General features: G+C 39.5%; 4 protein-coding genes across 5 annotated transcripts; 3 read left to right on the top strand and 1 right to left on the bottom strand.

Annotated features, from left to right (window-relative positions):
* LOC138589666 (eukaryotic translation initiation factor 4E type 3-like) lies at window positions 1-4,317 on the bottom strand. Its single transcript, XM_069660062.1, has 7 exons — window positions 3,792-4,317; window positions 2,797-2,869; window positions 2,256-2,350; window positions 2,106-2,166; window positions 1,951-2,017; window positions 1,682-1,837; window positions 1-1,588 (listed from the first exon to the last, which is right to left on the bottom strand). The coding sequence occupies exons 1-7, from the start codon at window positions 3,950-3,952 to the stop codon at window positions 1,542-1,544; spliced, it is 660 nt and encodes a 219-aa protein (XP_069516163.1). The 5' UTR covers window positions 3,953-4,317; the 3' UTR covers window positions 1-1,541.
* A 702-nt stretch (window positions 4,318-5,019) lies between these two features.
* LOC138589776 (serine/threonine-protein phosphatase 4 regulatory subunit 2-like) lies at window positions 5,020-9,931 on the top strand. 2 transcript variants are annotated; one of them, XM_069660225.1, is made up of 9 exons: window positions 5,020-5,109; window positions 5,724-5,805; window positions 5,966-6,136; window positions 6,571-6,664; window positions 6,797-6,834; window positions 7,007-7,081; window positions 7,308-7,457; window positions 8,133-8,413; window positions 8,775-9,931. In XM_069660225.1, the coding sequence occupies exons 1-9, from the start codon at window positions 5,076-5,078 to the stop codon at window positions 9,071-9,073; spliced, it is 1,224 nt and encodes a 407-aa protein (XP_069516326.1). In that variant the 5' UTR covers window positions 5,020-5,075; the 3' UTR covers window positions 9,074-9,931. The 2 variants fall into 2 exon arrangements, with proteins under 2 accessions (XP_069516326.1, XP_069516327.1); XM_069660226.1 differs by lacking the exon at window positions 7,007-7,081.
* Window positions 9,932-13,176: 3,245 nt separating this feature from the next.
* Window positions 13,177-14,301, top strand: guca1b (guanylate cyclase activator 1B). Its single transcript, XM_069659646.1, has 4 exons — window positions 13,177-13,380; window positions 13,592-13,741; window positions 13,822-13,936; window positions 14,171-14,301. Exons 1-4 carry the CDS (start codon window positions 13,177-13,179, stop codon window positions 14,299-14,301), a joined length of 600 nt encoding a protein of 199 aa, XP_069515747.1.
* A 1,301-nt stretch (window positions 14,302-15,602) lies between these two features.
* LOC138590165 (ADP-ribose glycohydrolase OARD1-like) lies at window positions 15,603-18,509 on the top strand. Its single transcript, XM_069660743.1, has 5 exons — window positions 15,603-15,762; window positions 16,155-16,213; window positions 16,308-16,420; window positions 16,520-16,678; window positions 18,486-18,509. Exons 1-4 carry the CDS (start codon window positions 15,696-15,698, stop codon window positions 16,665-16,667), a joined length of 387 nt encoding a protein of 128 aa, XP_069516844.1. The 5' UTR covers window positions 15,603-15,695; the 3' UTR covers window positions 16,668-16,678; window positions 18,486-18,509.
* The last annotated feature ends 1,840 nt before the right edge of the window (window positions 18,510-20,349 follow it).

Genomic DNA, 20,349 nt, shown 5'->3' with positions numbered 1-20,349 from the left:
TAAAAGTTTAGGCGTCTTTATTTCTCAAACATGTGTAAAACTAATAGAGAAACATGAGTATTTACAAGTCCAACATGCTGGACACAGATGACATTCTAAACTGCTGGTGAACACAAGGCACCATCCAAGATCAACAATCAGTTACAAAGTCTGAGTTTTGAAGTGAGTGATGTGAACTGTGTATGTGCAATGGTACAGTATGTGCTTATAACATTATTACATGAAGAACAGAAGAATAAAGGGAATTATCTGCATGTTTGGCAAGTTCTCCTGTTAATATGCGATTTCAGGAACAGTCTTTCTGTGGGTGTCAAAACATACTCCATAGCTGTTTAAAGTTACTTCAAATGTTAAAGTATTACTGTACTAGTAATAATCTGCTCTGTTTTGCACATACTCATGCACACCATAAAAGTGCCGCTGGTGAGATGTATAATTATCCAACTTCCATAATTTCACAAAAAATGTTTTTTTTAATCATACAAAACAAGCCTTTTTGTTAGGGTTTGATTACTCATTAGTTTTCATGGGGCAAATATTAAAACAAATGTTGGGTTACACAAATGTAATTCTAACACAGGTCATATGAATACATAAAAACATAGAATTCCAACTTTGTCATCTACACTTGTCAAGGCAGGGGAAAGAGAAAACCCAAAGTGAAACAAAACAGCTTAACACTTTATCAGAAAAGGTGATACAACACCAAACTGGAATCATGACAACTCCATATAATCCTGGCAGGACTATCTGCTGGCTAACACACGCACACACACAGTAAGAAACAAAGTGCTTGATTTAGGGCAGAGCTTCAACAAAATGACAACAGTGACACTACAAATTCTACAGAATAGAAACGATTGCATATATTTCTCAGCATCTATCTATGATTTCTTTTTATGCACTGAGGTCTTTCTATTGAAACTGAACATAACTTTTTTCACAATGCACTTAGATCCTAAGAAGAAATAAAAAACTAATGTGCAATTTTCTGCTCAAATAATAGCATTACAGCATACTAAACATTTACGTTCTCCAGTATAGGCAGCAGTGTTTTGGCTGTAACATAGAAACAGAGAAACTAGAAAAGCCTTGTAATGCATCGCCAATATACAGGTTTGCTTTGTGGAACTTAGCCTCCTCTTAGATCTGAGGACCAAGCTATGTGTGTACTCAGGAAACTGCCCAAAATATGCTATAATACATCTAAAAAAATCTGACTGTACACGATCTGCTGTTTTTGGTTTTGCAAAATCTTTCAGTATAAAAACATACAAACACTGCCATAGATAAAATCAAACTAAAATGGTTTTAGTTTTTGACTAAAATAAAAGTATTTTGGATATTATGGTGAATGACAGCAGTGCTCAGAAGACGGGAAATCCCATCGACTAAGAGTCATAATACATTGGCTACATTTTGAGGTAATTAAGATGACACATAAAGCAACTATGAACTCAACTGCATCAAAATTTGCCGAAACATTATCCAAAATAAGCAATTAACGCGTCTATCTAAAGGGTTCAGAAGTGCGAGATTTGCTAATGTCTTGCTCGGCCGCCTTCAAATGCATGATGCTCCTCATGTGCTGAAATATAAAGCAAAAAGAACAATCAGAACCTCTTTATAGTTTTATTGTCAATTTATGATATTAGTGTTAATAATCCAAGGAAATACTCACGTTTGTAAAACACGGCTTTAAAGGGTATTTGTGGAAGGAGCTCATTGATCCGCCCCAAGATGTTTGACTCATTAGCACAAGAAGCATTTCCGTTCCACACCTGAAAGACATCTTCTCTGTCTCTTACACTGACGCTGACTCCGACGACTTCATCATCTGCAAGAACAGCAACAAAGGGTAAAATTAACTTTATTAAAATAAAATGCAAATACTAATTTCCTTGACCTATATCCACTCTATTTGTCACATAACTCAACCTGGAAATGTACCTGAGGCACAATAATCGCTGAACTGTTCTCCAATGGTAGCCAACAGCAGCTCCTTCCAAACAGCAGACTGGAAATATGAACACACATTTACATTGTAAAGTAATATAAGGCAGAAATAGTTCACAGTAAATACGTGTAAACATTCTGATACTTACAGTGCATTCTTTAGGAACTTTCATTTTCCAAACACCACCTTTAGCATTGCTTTCTTCTTCCCTGTGTGCAAACCAGCCAAAAAAATGACATTATAAACAGCTTCAAATGCTATGAACACATGCATGGATGCATCTTAAATTCTACCTTACCACAACGGTTTTCTTTCTCCCCTCATCAGATGATAGCTACATCTCAGCGGCAGGCTGGAGACGCCGGGTATGTTGTTGTAAACCCTCCAGAAGTTCTACTCCAGAGCCAAGGTGAGAAGAGGAAATAGGTGTTTTTATTGAACCACTTACTGGCACAGCGAGTGCAGACAGACAGATGACCTTGTTAATATGTCACATGTCACATCACAGAACAGCACTGCTAAAGGTCTTTTCCTCATTGCTCTTAACCTAAAAAACAACTTCGTAACACAGCACAGTTGTTAGGGATGCATACAGGAGCGCTTAATCATCAAGCCACAATGACTATAATATTAATATGTTATATAATTGTGTTTTTATATCAACTAACATGATTTAGCACACGCTAAGTACAAAAACACCAGTAAGAAAACACCTAGGAATATAGTCTTTATCTAATTGCAAACAAGGAAACTTGCTGTTGAAATATGTTTTCACTTCATGTATCAACACTGTGCGTCCTGGAGCTGTGCCCTCGTATCAAGACTGTAAAGCATCTTACCTGGACAGTCTCCACAGTGTAGATTTTCTTCAGGTTTGACTCACACTCAGCTGCTGTTGTTCCAGGTAGAGATCTAACAAGAAAATACACAGATATGTAAATAAAAAAATAATTTATTTGCCCTTTTAAAACAATACACCTCTGTATTGATCTTCTAACTTGACATTTCCTAAGTGCATATCTGTCAGGGTTAGAATATTCAGACATGTTCCACTGAGTTGCCCTCTGTGCAGACAGGTTAAGGGAGGCAGGGGGGATCAGATGACAAATAAGCCAGTAAACAGTAAACAGCACTGACCCCATTTGAACACAGCACCATCTGATTTGTACACACTGGATGATGAGGCTTGTATAACTCATGGTCAGTTGTGTTCAACCCTGTCGTGCCTGCTTTGCATTATTCCTGATGTTAGTCTTATAAAATTTCTGAATTTTAAAATGAGGAACTTTTTTTATATAGAAATGGCAAGTATGAGCTACATGCATATTAATCCAAAAGAAAACAAAGATCTGTACAGAACAATATGGCAACAGACACATAAGCAGTGACTCAACAAGTTTTTAACAAAAACACCTGTGCTTATAAAAGACACAAATAAAAGGATATGACCGAACTCAAAGTGACCTTGTATGAGATCACGTTGTATTATTATGTTTAGCCAGCTAGTCATAATTGCGCCCTTTTGTTTATTTTAAGATCCCACAAAGTAGAGCACTTGCGTATGTAGGTCAGAGAGAAAACAAGTCGGTTGAAAAGCTTCGGGCAGTGTTTGTTTTAGTGCTACTTTGCTGTGATTTATTCAGACATACATGCCCTTTGAGGCTGACAAACACATATAATGTTATCTAGGTTAAATTGCAGCAGGCCTCATATGTTCGTCATCTCCTTTCTTTGTTCTCATTAAAAAGGTCAGCAACAAAGAGTTCACTCACTTGGTGCTAGGAAGGATTGATGACATAACCATGGAGGGAAAATTAACTAAACAGGGTCCTACCTATCAAGCCAGAAAGTCCACGGAGAATGTAAAGGCAGAGTGTCGACTTCATTGTCGTTTGAAATCCTTTCCAAATCTCTATCGCTGATGTGAATGTTGTGCTCCAGCAGACCGACGTTAGATGATGTACTCAGTTGTAATGCAGCTACCGGAACTGCCATTGTTACCTCTGAAAACCGTCGTCAAAATCGAGCAAATGTCCCTTGCAGTTCTTTTCACCAGAGCTGTTATCGATATATATATAGGTTCGTTAGGTAAAATTAACCCCTATCAGCTGCTGACTCATTGGTCGCTTCCCCAGTTTGCGCCGCCACAACAACAGAAAAACGATGACGCCCGCTGACTGCCTGCGGCACCTAGAGCGAACCAGAGAGATCCAGAAGTTTCACTCACTGAGGTCTAAACATACCGAAACTCAATATAGAATTTTCCACAGCACAAGAACAAAAAATATTTTAACTCTGCACGCTTATGCTGTTGCTACGGGGAAATTCAAGTGCTTTGTTGATCTAATTTGGAACGCATCTTCCGCAAATGGTAGTACGTAATTTTACGCTACATTCACGTGCTCCTTGCATGCTCGGAGTTTCCAATTTCGGAAGTTTCGACTGCGTTGTGTTCACAAGTTAAATCGTAATCTCCTAACAAACGCAATAACAGTAAAATGTATTATATTTTTTATCTTTCAGAACTCAACAAGGCAACTTTATGTCTACAGCTACTAACTGTTACAACCGTATCCGTTAAATGCTTTTAAATCCAAAATGAAAGAACTATAGGTGGACTCTTTCAGATGTTGATGTTTTTAATTTACCTGGTTGCAAAACTGACTGCTAGACATGTATCTAGACATGTATAGAGTATGTATCTCATACTCTGTTTGAGTTGCATATGCTTGTCTTGTTCTCTTTTGTTTTCTCTAATATGTTCTCCCTTTTGTATTTTTCTGTCTGTAACTATGTGTTTTTATTATGCTGCTGCCTGTCTTGGCCAGAACTCCCTGGTTAAATAAAGGCTATAATAAAAATAAATCCCATATTATGTTTAACCAATAAGATAGATAGTTGATTTGTAAAATGTGAAAAAATAGGCTTCTTAACAATACGTCAACTCAGCAAGTCAGATACCAAAATTTTGCCCGGCCGAAATTAACTTTTCCGATTATTTTGACACCACGTGAATGTTAGGTAAGACATGCGCAGTCTTCACAACCACCAGCTTTGTTGGGTTGCTACCTGCTACTGCTAACTAGCAAGTATTTCCTGCCTGTGACTGGACACAGCAATGGACATCGACGCGTTATTGGAAGCGTTTCAAGGCAATGTTTACAGTTATTTAAACGAGCGATTCATTATGAGTGGGAGGATTTTGAGATATGTTGTGATGCTCCTCAGAAAAACCCATAATGTTTGCCCAGTACGTTACGTACTGTACCGTAACTTACCGTAGCTTACTGACAACGGTTAACTAGCGTGCTGTGGAGGTACTTGGGGACAAACTAATTTTGTCTCTGCCTGGCCTAGCTAGTTAAATGTTGTTGGCAACACGAAAGGAGTTCGTCGTATTTCACGCTTATGGCACATTTATTATGATATTTATTCTGTTAGATATTATGCTAACTAAGTAGCGTCACAATGAACATGCTAACCTACCAACTTCTACAAAAACTTTCAAGTTAATTTTTTACATTTGTTGGTAATGTGCCATGTGTAATGAACACTGAACAACTGAAGATTTTTCCAGAATAAATTACACAATATATTATTCTCTGAAGGCTAAATCCTTCTGGGCTGTTACGTCTAAATATAACTAGGTTAAGGATAACCAAAGTAAATACAATTTTGCTTTGTTTTGGCTCAGTTGTGTTTGCTGTTTAGATTAACGTAATTACCAACTATCTAATTTGTCTGTTTTTTGTGTGGGTATTTACAGATTATGAGAAGAAAGGAAAGAAAGAGACCTGTCCTGCTCTCGAGCAATTCTTGTGTCAAATTGCCAAGACAGGGCAGCCGATGTGAGTAGTTCACAAGGGCTCACTAACTTCACATATTGCAAGGATAAAACTTTTGTCCTTCAAATAAAGTGTATTTAGTCTTATCAGGGCATTATATGAGTGTGTTCCATGACTTTTTTGTTCTGTAGTGTGTGAAACTTGTGATTCCAATGTCTTCCAGGATCCCATGGTCACAGTTCAAAACGTACTTCATGTTTAAGTTGGAAAAAGTCATGGATGATTTCCATGCTACCACACCAGAACAGAGAGGACCACATAATCCCAACGTAGAGTATGTTCCCTTTGACGACATGAAGAAGAGGATCTTAAAAATAGTGGATGGTTACAATGGGTGAGTTGAGCAAGTCACTTTGGAAACGCCAAACGAATCCTTCCCCACAATCACATTTGTGTTCTTCTTAATTCATGTTATCAATTAAATTCAAGTTACTGAACTTAATGTTTTGCATTTTACTTAAATAACAAATTTGCATGAACATCTTTCTTCCTCACGCCTGGAATATTTTTCTGATTTTCCACAAAGAAGATTAGTCGAAGAAGCTTTAAGAAACAAATTAAATAAGACACAGCTGATCAAATTAAAGTAACGATACTGTTGTGAGCTTCCCTCTAGTATAAAAGAAGCAGAATGTTGACAAGAAATCGTGATTAATCATTCATGTTCGTACTTGTGATCAGCCGTGACGGGGGTTTACCAGGAGAGTTTTGATGCTGGCTGTGCAGTACTAACTTGTGCATTTCTATTGATGACTTTTTTTCCCCCAGAATCCCATTCACCATCCAGCGTCTATGTGAGCTCCTTACGGACCCCAAGCGCAATTATACAGGAACAGACAAGTTTCTCATGGGCCTAGAAAAGGTTAGTACTACACTGTACTGTGTAAAAGTCCACAGACTAATCAAGAGTTTTCACAGTATTGCTTAATCTGGTTTCAACCACACTTCCTATGGCTTTCATTTGATTTGTAACATGATTGTTTTTGGTTTGCAGAATGTAATGGTGGTCAGCTGTGTGCACCCCACATCAGAGTAAGTACATCAGCTGTTAGACTTTTGCTCTCCTTGCTCTGCTGGCTGCAGTATTTGTGTTACGCTGCTTCTGATGCACATTGACAGCTCCCCTGAATTTGCTTATTCAGTAAAACTTACAAAGTTACATTTAACAGCCAGTTGTTTTTGTGCCTCTCTACTTCTTTTAAAGGAAAAATGGGGCATCCAGTGTTAACAGAATGAATGGAGTGATGTTTCCTGGTAACTCTTCTCTATATTCAGACAGGTGGGAGCCACACACTTGTCAGTGATTGACTTCCACAAATCTAAAGTTGCCTCAGACACCAGCAGGTGGATAGCTGAAATAGTTTAGAGCCAGATATCTAAAATAACACAAGGCTATAGTAGAGGTAGTTATGTCTTGTCTGTCAGTTTGGGTCTTAGAGGTTCTGCTGATTTGCCATCTTTTCATGTGAGCAGAGTAAGAAAGGGTCCTGTTCTCTTTTTTTCAGTCGAAATGTAAACGGACCAGGCACACCAAAACCGCACATCAGACCAAAGCTGTCATTGGCGACCTCACTTTCGACCAACGGACTTCCTGACTGTCCTGTCAGTAAAGAGCCAGAGCCAGCCACAGAGGAGACGGAGGATGACCGCATCAGGTGTGTATACTGAATGAGTATAATTCAAGGGAACATTTTGCTCTGTTCCTTTGGAGGACGCTAGCCGCTTCTCCAATGAGCCCTGGAAAAACGCTGCCAGACTACATAAAACACGTTATCTGGGAGGATAACTTGGAGCTTGCTAAACTACACTTCCTCAATCCAGGACGCCGGCCTCCGATGTCATGTCTGGTTCAAAATCATCAGGTTTGAAATGTAGACTGCTGACCCAAAGTTTTTTAGACGATCCACCGGTATATTCTCGTCGTATTTCAGACTCTGTCCCGCTCTGAGCCATTGCCTGCAGCGAAATGTTAGTATTTCACACCAGCGCCTCTCACTGGGCCGTTCCTTTCAGAGGGAGGGGCACAATGCACGCTGGGTGTTGTAGGAATGAGCCACGAGCTGTTTGCACAACTTTCTCCACAGCTATAGCGCCAATTTCAAATATTATTATTCTATCGATTACAGAGAACACCAGCTTTGACGGACAGTGGCTTTTTCCAGGGAAGAATTGCTCCTTTTAATGTTTTATTTGAAAAGGAGAGACAGATTTCTTCCATGGTTCTTTTCAAGATAGTATCTTTAAAAGGAACAAATATGAGCCTCCCAATGCTTTAATCTTGATTATATAATGTAATGAACTATTTTCCTGTGTCTGTGTCATTACTGCAGTGATTCCCCGCTATCAGAGGGTGAAATTTCACCAACCAGTGGAATAAAGAACAAACACTCTGAGGATGAGGAAGAGGAGGATTCTGATGCTGGCCAGCATGAGGTCAAGAGGCTCAAGTTCGATGAGAAGGAAGAGGATGAGGCTGAAAGTGAAGAAAAGGAGCCATCAGGCTGTAAAGGGTCAGAGGAAACGCCGGAGACATCGGAGTCTTCAAAAGACTCTTGTGATCAAGACCAGGAAAGTGGAACTTGTGACGCACCTACTGTTTCAAAGGATGATGGTAAGTGTTAATGCATCAAAAACTGAGTACAAGAGAACGTTAGAATTATCACATGGGTGTTAGATTGATGCACCACACTGTTGATTGTTTTAGCATTGACGTTGCGTGGAAATCATGGAATAAAAAAAGACGATATCCGGGTTCTGCTGCATCTATTTTGACCTTTTTTAAACTCTTAACCTTGAGCTGATTACATAGAAGTTTAGAGCTATATCGGTGCCATACTTTAAGGGCTCAATATGCTTAAAGCAAATTAACTAGTAAAATTTGACATCTTGCATCAATAAACCAAATATTTGCAAGAATAAGTCAGTTTAGTCCATAATGAAAATAATTGTTAAACCTCCACTTTGGTCCTCAGAACCAAGCAGCACACAGACTGAACCTTCTGAAAAGGAGGAAGACTCATCTGCGAGAGGGGACGTCCAAAATCAGGAGAAAGACACCATCGAGGATCAGCCTGATCAGCCGTCTCCATCAGAGAAAAGCGCAAGCTTTGACGGTGAGAGCAGCAGCAGCAGCAGCAGCAGTGATGGAGAAGGCCCACCCAGTGACAAGCAGGACCCCTCCTCTAGTAATTCACCTGACTTGTCAACAGAGGGCGACGCTGACAGTTCAAACAGCGCAAAGAGTGCAACAGAGCCTGGGGAGCATGACTAACATGAAGCCCAGTCTGCCAACCGACTTTTTTTACACTGTATTTTACCACACCGAGGGTATATCTGTAGCACTGTGGACCTCTAGACTTCAGGACCAGGAGAGATGTTGACCTCAAGATTCCTCACAGAAGGATCTTTTTGTCCTCTTCAGTTTGAACCACTCAAGGCTACACATCGCCCTGTCTGTAAACTGGAAGGAAATTATTTCAAGATTATAGAGACTGTGTTTTTCACTGTTGACTAAAAGTTTTTCTAATCTTTTCCTGATTTTTATATATGAGATTTATAATTTAACCTTGATTACTGATGTATTCAAAGATGTCATCATTCTTTACTCATTCGGCATGCATTTCCAAAAAGATTAAAGTTTTAGATTCTTTTTTGCCTAAGCAAAGATGTTTTGACTTTTCCTCTGATGAATGTGTCTCTCCAGCACCCTGTTTGGTTTCTCTATGAAGCACATACCATAAAATGTATTAACATTATTTTGCACCTATCTGAACTGACCCCTTGAAGGATATTGAAAAAGCCAGTTTTGTGCTGTCACTGTATTAAGCCAATATTCACACACAAAAATCGCCAGTAGTAACCACTTTGTTTTAGATGGAGTATTTGTTCGGCTTAAGGGAAAACATTTCTGTCTCCGAATCTGTCAACAGAACACAAGGTACTTTTACACTTTCTGTATGTCATACCTTTGTTGTAAAACTGTCCCTTTTGATAGCTTGGATTTATACAGTATGTATCTGTAAATCAGTTTTTGTAGACTTGTAATACTTGTCCACTGCCTTCGTAGAACGGATGATTGCTGGAAATTGAATGCTTGAGCTTGTATCATAGTATTCATGGAAAGCAATAAATGCTGAAAATGAAAGTGAAGTGTGCTCCGTTAATATTATAAAGGAGTTTTTCTTTTTGAGGTGCAAATTCAGTTGAGCTCTATACCAGCACAACAATTAAGATCAGTGAATCACTATTTTTCCATTTGTCACTATGAAAAGTAGCTACATTGGTGACTGTGTGTCACTCGGTTACACTCAGAGTATTTGGCTGTAATTTGACTTTTTATTTACTTTTTTTGTCTTGAACAAACAAAAAAAGGTAAACAAACATAACATAGCTAGAGTAATCAATCAGAATTAATCTAATATCAAAATGAATGATGTGTTTGAGAGGGAGGGACTCTAATGCTGGCATTAAATGCTAAGATGCTAATTGCCGTGCAACAAACCAACATTAGCCAAACCTGCTACATGTTTACTCTTAAGTATCCTTTTTGCCTCATGTGTCAAAGCACATTGTAAACTCCTGTTTTTAAAGGGTAGTATAAAGTATACTTTGTATAAAGTTGTTACTTCATCCATTTAGTAATTTAAGCTAGTAAACTAGTAGCTGTGTGTTAGCATGCTTGTTAGAGTCTTTTTTTATAGATTGATATTAGTGTTAGTGTTATTGTTCTATGTAGAGATAGACCGATATGGTTTTTTCAGGGCCGATACCAATACCGATTATTAGTAGTCAAGGAGGCCGATAACCGATATTTGGAGCCGATATTCATTTGCAGTAAAAGTGAAAATATTGGCATCAAAACTTTGAATAATACAAACTCCAACACTTAACTTTGTTTAAATGCCTTTAAGCATATGTTTATTAAACAAACAAAAAGCGCAGGGAGTTCCCAGGGTCAGCAGCATCTCTTATAAAGTTAACTGAAAATTTAAATAAATAAATAAATAACTTCCAGAAGTTTTATAAAGTAAATAAAACAAAGTTAAATAAAATTTGCAGAGAAATGAACTCTTATCGGCCGTCGGATCAAAAAAAAAAAACGAGGACGTTGCCTCGTAGGCCCAGCTGTCAAAGTTTTCATTTATTCTGTGATGTATCTCAATATCTACATAATGAATTAACACGAGTTGTGGTGCCATAATTTATGGTTTCCATTAATTATTCCATTGGCCTTGTTGATCCTTTGACATTTCTGTAGCACTATGAAGTTACTGAAATATCTCAACAACTATTTTATGTTTTGTTATGAAATATATAATAACTTTGATCTCCTGACTTCTCATCTGGACAAAACTTAATTTTATCCAACACTATGGATGTTCCCTGCTTGTTAAATAGCAAATGTTTGCCCTCAAGCTAAACCATAAAGATTGGTGAACATGGAAAACATTATACCACTAAAACAATGAGATGCTACCATTACCATAGTAAGCATGTTAGCATGCTGATGTGAACATTTGGTTAGAGAAGATACGGCCTCACAAAGCCTGGCTGTAGACATAATTAAATCAACTGAGCCAGAACAGTAGGAGACACAACAGTGTTAGAGAGACAACACAGAGTTGAAAAATGTTAGGACCTGTCTTGTCAGTGCAAGTCTGCCATTGGTACTGGGTCTGAACTACAAGTGTGATATAAAATATTTTGTATGTAAGAGCAGGAAGCTGAGAGGATAACATCCTGTGATACTAAAAATGGCCTTGACACCTCTAAGCTAAGATTATCACTATCCCCGTTGTCAGCGCATATCAGGGGCCAGGAAGGTATTGGGCCAGGCTAAGCTGCTAACTCTAACAATAGATATGGCTTCCACTAACAGTGGGACTGTAATTCTGATGAAAACATGCAGTTATTTCCAAATTTCCAAGGACTACTCTCCAGCCCAGTGCTCACACAAGGCCAAAAGCCTGGTAGTTGTTTTAACCTGATTCCCAAATATACCTGCTCTCCTGTAATGTTGTGATGTCCAACATTAGGGAATTTAGCCGCAGCATATTTATCACAGGCTTCAGTGAGACTGAATCAAGCATGCAAACAGTAATTAAGGTAGCAGTAAATAACCTACTACCTTTTGGTCAGAGCTTTAGGGATACCAAAACACTTGGCCTGTGTGAGTCATCAGACTCGTCAGGAACTTAAAATACCAGACGACTTATTTAAAGGGGAACATCAGTGATGAAGCTTTCCACGTGCATGAAGACGCAAAAGACTCTAATTAATTTTTTATATATTTATTTTATTTAAATTTATTTAACCAGGAAAAATCTATTTTACAAAAGTGTCCTGGCCAAGACAGCAGCAGCACATTTTAACAAAGTTTCAGACATACGGCACAAAACAATTACAAAAAACAAGTCGGCTTATTCTGGTTCACATAAGTCATTAATCAAAGCATCAACAACCTGACTGAGCAGTGCCAGAGAAACCCTGATTTTTTTATTGGCTAGACTAGGTCAAGCTCTTTGTTGAATCCTACATTTCCCATAATGCAACTGATAGCATATTTTCATGAGACATTCTTTGACTGTAAACCTTAGACTATTTAACCTATGCATTGGTATGCGAGTTTCATCCCCTGGAAGTATGTGTTCTTGAGTTTGACTTAAAATAAATAGTGTTTAATCCATCAGGTAACATGTTAAATTGTCAATAAAATGCTTTATCAATTATTCAAAGGGTCAATATTACCCAAAAAGATTGCACTTAGAAAGCTAAACTTGGACTTCTGACACACTTATTTGAACACTTCATATCTGACATTATCATTTAGCATACAGACCCTGTTCCAGAGTTGTAGCATGTTTAACTTTTACTTAAACATAATTACTTTCAGACCCACCATGAAAACATTGATCTATACAGTATAATAATTTATTAAAATTTTACCATAGAGGTACTTGAAACCTATTATTAGCATGTAAACTAGCATACATTAGATGTATGTGTCTCTGTTTAGAAAAGGTAGCTACATGGAAATCCTCTTGTGATCTGTCTGTGAACTAATAGATTTTGACAAGTGTCCATTTCTAATCCCCAATCATGTGATCCATAACAGTGTCTGTCTCGTCCTCACTTTCAGAGGGGATTTGCCTTACTAGAAAGCCTAATAACATTTCAGCTTCGTATGGAGCTTATGTCATTTTGATCATTGTGGTCGGTTCTGATTTGCACAAAGTTTGTTGCAGTACTTGGCTCGGAAATTAAGGATCTTGGTGATGCAGAGGGAATCTTTTAAAGACTTTAAAATGTCAAACACCTTCATGTAATGTAAGAACTCATTTCAGTCTTTAAGGATTCAACGTAACAATTCTGACAATGGGTCAGCGCCTGAGCGAGGACAGTGACCCAGACAAGGAAATCGATGTTGCAGAGCTGCAGGAATGGTACAAAAAATTTGTTGTGGAGTGTCCGAGCGGGACTCTCTTCATGCACGAGTTCAAGAGCTTCTTCGGTGTAACGGAGAACAAGGAGGCGGCAGAGTACATTGAAAACATGTTTCGAGCCTTTGACAAGAACGGAGTAAGTAGAAACTTCTGATGTGCTGAAGTATAAGTTGATTATTTGTTAATCTATAGACAGAAAAAAATAATAGTCACTATTTAGATAGTTATAGATGATAGATAACTATAGTGATGGATGAATTGTGTGAGGAAGAATGCCGATAATGTCTTTATCTTCTATCCAGAATTTTTGCAGTACAGACATTTTGCCTTTCTCTTCATGTACGCAGGACAACACCATAGATTTCCTGGAGTATGTTGCAGCCTTGAACCTGGTCCTGAGGGGGAAACTGGAACACAAGCTTAAATGGACATTTAAAATGTATGATAAAGATGGAAGCGGATGCATTGATAAAACAGAGCTTCTTGAAATTGTGGAGGTAATATTTACAACTATTTAGTAATATATATCAGTAATGAATTTTGGTGTCATAGTAAGATGCTTTCCTGTCACTTTCAGTCTATCTATCGACTGAAGAAAGCCTGCCATGGAGAGCTGGATGAAGATTGCAATCTGCTGACACCAGACCAAGTGGTTGACCGCATATTTGAGCTGGTTGATGAAAATGGAGACGGTGAGTGTTTGTAACAGCTCAAAATGCTTCAGAAATGATTTAAAATGTAATCATTCAGGTCTGTGTCAAGCTGCTTTGTGGCCTGTTAATGTAAAAAGTGTGCTTGTGGTCAGCGTTGCTTGTGTACAACGAAAGGGAGGGTGTACAATTGTCCCTATGCTTATTAAAAAGATACATTCAGGAACTGAGAGATGCTTTCTTAAGATAAGGGGATAACTGTGTCCTGTCATTTAGGGGAGCTCTCGCTGGACGAGTTCATTGATGGAGCACGGAGGGATAAGTGGGTGATGAAGATGCTGCAGATGGACGTTAACCCTGGGGACTGGATGAACGAGCAAAGACGCAGTTCTGACTTATCAGGCTAAAACAATAGCTGTCAATCTGTCACACACATTTTTAATCTGTTGTAGTTTTTGTGTATATAAAAGAAGATACCACTGTCATTTTCTTGGAAAAAAGGCAGCCTGTTTATTCATTTTGGCTCAGTTTCCACAATGAGACAAGTGATTGCGCAAAAGTAGTTTGAGGTTATTTATTTCCATCTATGGTCTTTTAGGTCTGTTTACATGCCTGTATATTAGAGTTGTTAGGCAAGGTACTTGTTGAATTTTTGTTTTTGTTTGTCATAAAATAAGCATTTATTCAATACACATACTTTAAGCCTACAAACAACCATGACCGCCCACAGAAAGGTGTTTTTACCTGTTTACAAGACCTCTTCTAACATCTGTGTGGGTGTGTACAGTAAAAAATGTATTGACAATTGCTTCCCTCAGTCATAGATTTTTGTTGCACCTGTTTGAGCAGGACAACTTGTAACTGTTATTGGTGTTTTGCCCAAACTGAGTAGAGATCTAATATAACAGAACATATAAAAATATCTGTGAGGGTTTGTGGGGTCTTTAAAAACATTAAAAATAAATACCAGTTTCACACTGATTGTTTTGTTTTACAGAAATCTACTTTTAGAATGGAGAATGATACAATTTCAAAGGTAACATTAGATATTACATAAAAAAAACTAAAACTTCATGACAAATATTAAGTTTGCTAATGAAAACGAGATGGTTTTAGGTTACATTCTTTGTATATATTTTTATGAAAACATTTTGTACAAGTAAGCAGTCAAATTGTGCATTTTTGTGATAAAATATACTGTCTGCGTAGAATAAAATGCAGGAAACCTACATTTTCAGTTTGAGGTGCCCAATCCACAAAGTCTCGTTTTCTCTCGCGAGAGCATGACCAGCTCTGTAGTGGCAGCTACATTACTAGCTTGCTGAGCTGTTAAACAGTTAGTTTCTTTAGCGTTGAAACGACCACATGCAGTCAAATGACGTGAAACGTTTGACTGTCGCATCATATTCCAGCCACCCGTCCTTTAGCTGAAGTCAAGAGAAGTATATCCCTCGTTTTAATGCGTATTCGTGACGGTAACGTTACACACCTGATCAACTCACCGCTCAAGTGCTTTGCTCACTGTTGTCAATGTCGTCAGAACTTGAAGAACCAGGCAACACTGACACAATTCAGGTAAAGCTTAAACTTAAAGGGGGAAGAGGCGCTTAAAAAAGTGTTTCTCATGCCGTGCCCCAGTGTTTATTTCTCGTTCTGTCATCATGCTTCTTTACACGGTGTTATGCTGCCCCCTCCTGGCTAGCCTGCAGAAGACAGCTGGAGACTGAACTATGTGACGGGCAACCTGTTCTCCTGCCCTGAGGACGAGGCTCTGGCTCACTGCATCAGTGAGGACTGCCGCATGGGGGCAGGCATAGCAGTCATGTTCAAGCAGAAGTTCAAAGGGGTAGAAGAGTTAAAGGAACAGAGTGAGTCAGACTTTTAATTAAAAAATCATAAGAGGGAAAATGTCTTATTCTGGGTGGTATTTATTCCCAGGTGATCATTTTGTTCAACAGACTGCTTTTGTTTTCCCCAGCTATTTAGTCTTACAGTAAGTAAAATAATCTTGTTCTTATGATGTTATTGCTTCATCATCAGCACAATGAAAATATTCTTGACGTCATATGAATAATTGTGTTCACATTTACCCTAAATGCATCTTGACATATTTGGTCTCTTTGGAAACTTGAGGATCTGCACTAGAATATAAAAATACATCTGCTGGTTGGAACACATTTTTTTCCCCCTGCAAGGCATGAATTTTAATTATGAGTTCACCAGTGGGCCAGCTAATTTTACCTTTTTTATTTCTAAACAGAAAAGCTGATGGGACAGTGTGCTGTACTGAAACGAGACAGACGTTTTGTCTACTATCTGGTAAAGATGTAACAGTTAATTACAATAATTTACTATGCAATAAAAACATTGGGGGTATTATAATAATTGTTGCCTTCCTCATATTATCTTGCAGATTACAAAGAAAAAGGCGAGCCAAAAACCGACCTATGACAGCCTGAGAGAGAGCCTGGAGGACATGAAGTCACACTGTGTACTAAACGGAGTAACAAGGATATCAATGCCTCGGTGTGTCCTTAGTGGTCATTTGGGGATACTTTATCAAACCATGTTTAGGAGGAAAAAAAGACCTCTTAAACTGCATGTCTTTTTATCTCTTTCTTACAGTATTGGTTGTGGCCTGGATCGACTGGCGTGGGAAAGAGTGTCGGAGATACTGGAGCAGGTCTTCGAACACACAGACATCTCCATCACAGTCTACAGTCTTCCTGAGAAAGCAGAAACCAAAGTGATGAAGGAAAACAGGCGCAGATGACTGATACAAAAGTTTGTTAATTGTACTACATAGTTTATGCACTTTTCTGTATCATTCCCACAATATGTGCCCATAATGGCATTCTTTTTCAATGAAAAACACAGTATGTTAAAGATTACATGGAAATAAATGCCGTCATGAACTTCTGCGCATATTATTATTACAATTTATCATCAGTTTTCAGCTACTTTAGAAGACGAAGGCTGCTTTCCAGACATGCTAATGTGCTAATCTAGATTTAGCATTAAATCAGGATTGTACTAGGATTTGTTCACCTGTCCCTTCTGGTTTTACATCACGTGGTATTATCACATTGAGCCTTAAATATCAGCTTTCTCTTTATTTGCCTTTCCCTCCATCAATTAGTCACATTGTTGACCGAGCAAACAGTATATTTGCATTTGTCTTTGAGCATCGTATAACTTCCAGAGTGCTCATTGTAGCCTCTGCAGATGGTCGGTGCATTGTATGATCCATTATTGATCTGTCCGGGTATTGTGCTTTAATGTAGCCCGGGACACGTTGGGAGGAGGCACCAGATGTGAGTCAAAGAAGGCGGTAGGGGGGCAGGAGAATCGGAGACCACAAAGTAAATCCATTTTCTCCAGGATGTGAGAACAAATCATGAAACTGAAGTGGGGGAGCAGAGAGCTAATATATCACATCTCCATTTAAACTGGTCTGTTACATTAGTTGGATTAAATACTCCACCTCGATGACATGTACTTCAGGTGTCTGTAAATATCATAAACCTCTGTAGCAGCGAGACTGTCTGAAAAATCTCTGTACTTTGTGACCCTCCCTCTCTCCTCTGGGGCACCTTCAATAATTCATGAGGAAAGAGCATTAACCGCTGTACGCTGAGGCTGCCTGCCCGTTTCCCCCCCCCATATATCCCGGCTGGCTGCTGGAAGACTGTACTTCGGCATCACTGCAACCAACCCCCACTCTCCTCCTCTTCCTCCTCCTCCTCTGCCTCCTCCACCACCCTTCCCATCCCCCCTTCTTGCCTGGCAATTACACTCCACACTGCAGCAGAGCCACCTAGCCGCGCTGCAGTGAGTTCAGGGAAGTCTCCCTTCAGCTGACCTGCTGTCACACCTCGGCATGCTGCGGATGGATGCTGGACTGTGCATCCAAATCTGCCTCCATCCCACCCAATAAACCCCCCTCTCTCCTGTTGTCTCCATCCAGCTTCTTCTTGTCCCACTGCGGTCCACTGATTCTCCGCCGACGCTCTCCCCCATTCCCGCTCTCGCTCCTTTTCTCTCCCACATACATCCCCCCTCCCTCCCTCCCTCCTTCCTCCCTCTGTCCTCCATTCCCTTTTTTTCGACGCTCGATGCGTATGAAATTGCAGAGCTCAGCATTATTCTCCACAGGCACTTAGGGAAAAAAAGGGAAAAAAAAGAGAGAGAAGAGCTGGGCGGGAGGGTTTCTGGTGCACCACATAACTGGCCCCCCTTCCAATTAAAGAAGAGAGCTTATGTTATTGAAGAGCAGCTCGGCCAATCACGACACAGTGCAGGCAGAGACAGCAGGAAAAAAGCAGCAGAGCGAGTGGGCAAGAGGAAGGGGAAAAAAAACTGCAGTGTGTGTGAGTGTGTGTAGTTTTCATCCCTCCCCTGAGCAGATCTTTATCAATTTGTGTACTCCAGTCTTGGGGTGCGTTTGAATGGGTGTCTGTGTGTGTACATGTGGCAGAGTTTACAGGAGGACAGAGTAAAAGGTGTGTCTAGAGGGGCTGTGTTAGACTTATTCATTCTGAAACTGGAAATAAGTAAGAGAAGATTGATTCTTTTTCTCTCTATCTCAAAGTGTGTCGGAGCCTGTGGAGACGGGGAAGAGCTCGGCGTCCAGAGGAGAGCAACCTGCACGAAAGGTAAGCTGCTGCGTTCCGGGCACGCTGGTTCTTACACTTCTGAAGTTGTTGTTCTCTTCTTTGTTGCTCTGTTTTTTTGCCCCTCTTTGTAGTCTTTCATATGTATTTGGATTTAAATGCAGACATGGATTTGAACTTTAGTGGGGTTTTTTTACGTAATAAAGACTTGACAGACAGACACAGGGAGAGGCAGAGGGAGGGAGGGAGGGGGAAGGTTAGTGCGGGACTCCCTGATGCTTCTAGGCAAGTTTCTGTGCACACGGTTCTCTAGTGCTGCAGTATCCCATTACATCCCTGAGCGGAGCTGCCTCAGCATCCAGCCACAGCGAGTCAAATCATCTCCCAGCTTTCCAAAAAATCCATTTTTACTTATTTTCTATCCCTGCTTGGGATAAGAGTAAAGTTTGTGGTTATACTGTATATTCACTCTGATAAGCTCAGTGTGGCAACGAGACCACTGCATCCCATTTGATTTGTGTCGAGCATGCTCTCATTTTGCATTCTGGGTATCACTGGGGGTTGCTTAGATAACAGATTGAATTGGCTCTCATAGCGTTTGAGCCTCGTGATGAGTTTGTGTGTTGTTTATCTGCTGTTCTGGGACTTCCTTTGAGTCTGAGCCTGCAGCAAAAGTAGGCTCTCTGATTGGGTGAACCATGCTCAGTGACTAAAGCATACAAAAAAAGAAAGAAGCAGAAAAAAAGTGTTATCATGTGTGTGTACCCTCGCTGGAGTATTTATTCAATAAGGATATGTTTTTGATTTTAAAATGAGCTCAAACAACACGGGAAAGTGAGGCTTTGTTTGTTTTTATAGAGAAGGACAGGTGATTCATCCTAACACATCTTTGTTTTGTTTTCTCAGTATGCATTCATCATCAGCTTTCACAGTTTATTCATTACATCCCACTGCCTTTTTATGGAAGTCTGACCTTCATCATTTGTGAATGGAGATATGATACTGTCCAGCAGTGGGCAGTGTGTGTTTTCTCTGCTGAAAATCTCTCTTAAACACTGGCCTGCTGCTGCAGCATGGGAGGAAATATGGAAGGACTTTGTGCGTTTTGTGTGGGCACGCTGAAAGCCATCGTTAGGCTGGATGTAGAGAACAGCATGTACTGGTGTTAAGGAGAAAAAAGGGCTAACACCTTTCACCCTCAGATAGTAGATATGAGCATGAGACATGCATGAACCTGACCAGAATCTCTGATCCAAGTCACTGGTGTTAAATTATGTCTTAAATTATTCAGCACTGAGTTATATGCAGGGATAAGGAGAGGGCTGGGGAGGAGATGTAACTCATTTCAGCACCATGGACAGATCTCAGAGCTGAGGCTTTTGATAAGCCCTTCACTGAAATGCTTAAGTTATGAGGGTTGGATGACACTTTAGGGCTTACTTAATTTATTCTAACTACGTCTATTAAGCTGACCTAATAAACAGTCTGCCTTTTAACATTTTCCACATCTCCATTTTGCATTTCACTTGGCTTTGCTCGCTGAATCTCCTGCCTTTACTCTTGAAGACACGAGGCAAAACACTTTTCATTATTCATGCACCTCTGCTTTTTCTAGAACACAGTCCATCTTAAAGAGAACTATGTTTTTTACAGACGTGCTGAAAAGTCATCCGCAAGCTGTTTCCTTCCTGTCGTTGTCTACCTGTGTTGTTCTCCAGGTGGGAGTGTCACTTCTGAGGTGTTGTTCTTGCTTCCTTTTTAAAGCAAAATAATCCTCAAACTGTGGGATGAAATTTAACCATGCAGGTTAAGCATCTGCACATAACATTTTGTTTGTTAAAG

This window comes from Semicossyphus pulcher, unplaced genomic scaffold (assembly GCF_022749685.1).
Source record: "Semicossyphus pulcher isolate SPU_LCO1_2020_fin unplaced genomic scaffold, fSemPul1.0.p SCAF_13, whole genome shotgun sequence".
Classification (NCBI taxonomy): domain Eukaryota; kingdom Metazoa; phylum Chordata; class Actinopteri; order Labriformes; family Labridae; genus Semicossyphus; species Semicossyphus pulcher.
This window is presented reverse-complemented; position numbering and strand designations above follow the sequence as displayed.

What these genes read in the sequence shown, in the direction of transcription:
- guca1b (XM_069659646.1), top strand. Translation starts at nt 13,177, where the DNA reads ATGGGTCAGCGCCTGAGCGAGGACAGTGACCCAGACAAGGAAATCGAT. An exon ending in GAGCCTTTGACAAGAACGGA is followed by an intron (nt 13,381 to 13,591) that starts GTAAGTAGAAAC and finishes TCATGTACGCAG; the next exon opens with GACAACACCATAGATTTCCT. An exon ending in AGCTTCTTGAAATTGTGGAG is followed by an intron (nt 13,742 to 13,821) that starts GTAATATTTACA and finishes TGTCACTTTCAG; the next exon opens with TCTATCTATCGACTGAAGAA.
- LOC138589776 (XM_069660225.1), top strand. Translation starts at nt 5,076, where the DNA reads ATGGACATCGACGCGTTATTGGAAGCGTTTCAAG. An exon ending in TGTGTGCACCCCACATCAGA is followed by an intron (nt 6,835 to 7,006) that starts GTAAGTACATCA and finishes CTTCTTTTAAAG; the next exon opens with GAAAAATGGGGCATCCAGTG. An exon ending in TACTGTTTCAAAGGATGATG is followed by an intron (nt 8,414 to 8,774) that starts GTAAGTGTTAAT and finishes TTTGGTCCTCAG; the next exon opens with AACCAAGCAGCACACAGACT.
- LOC138590165 (XM_069660743.1), top strand. Translation starts at nt 15,696, where the DNA reads ATGGGGGCAGGCATAGCAGTCATGTTCAAGCAGAAGTTCAAAGGGGTA. An exon ending in AGAAGAGTTAAAGGAACAGA is followed by an intron (nt 15,763 to 16,154) that starts GTGAGTCAGACT and finishes ATTTCTAAACAG; the next exon opens with AAAAGCTGATGGGACAGTGT. An exon ending in GACGTTTTGTCTACTATCTG is followed by an intron (nt 16,214 to 16,307) that starts GTAAAGATGTAA and finishes ATTATCTTGCAG; the next exon opens with ATTACAAAGAAAAAGGCGAG.
- LOC138589666 (XM_069660062.1), bottom strand. Translation starts at nt 3,952, where the DNA reads ATGGCAGTTCCGGTAGCTGCATTACAACTGAGTACATCATCTAACGTC. An exon ending in CAGCGATTATTGTGCCTCAG is followed by an intron (nt 1,838 to 1,950) that starts GTACATTTCCAG and finishes CTGTTCTTGCAG; the next exon opens with ATGATGAAGTCGTCGGAGTC. An exon ending in TAAAGCCGTGTTTTACAAAC is followed by an intron (nt 1,589 to 1,681) that starts GTGAGTATTTCC and finishes TTTATATTTCAG; the next exon opens with CACATGAGGAGCATCATGCA.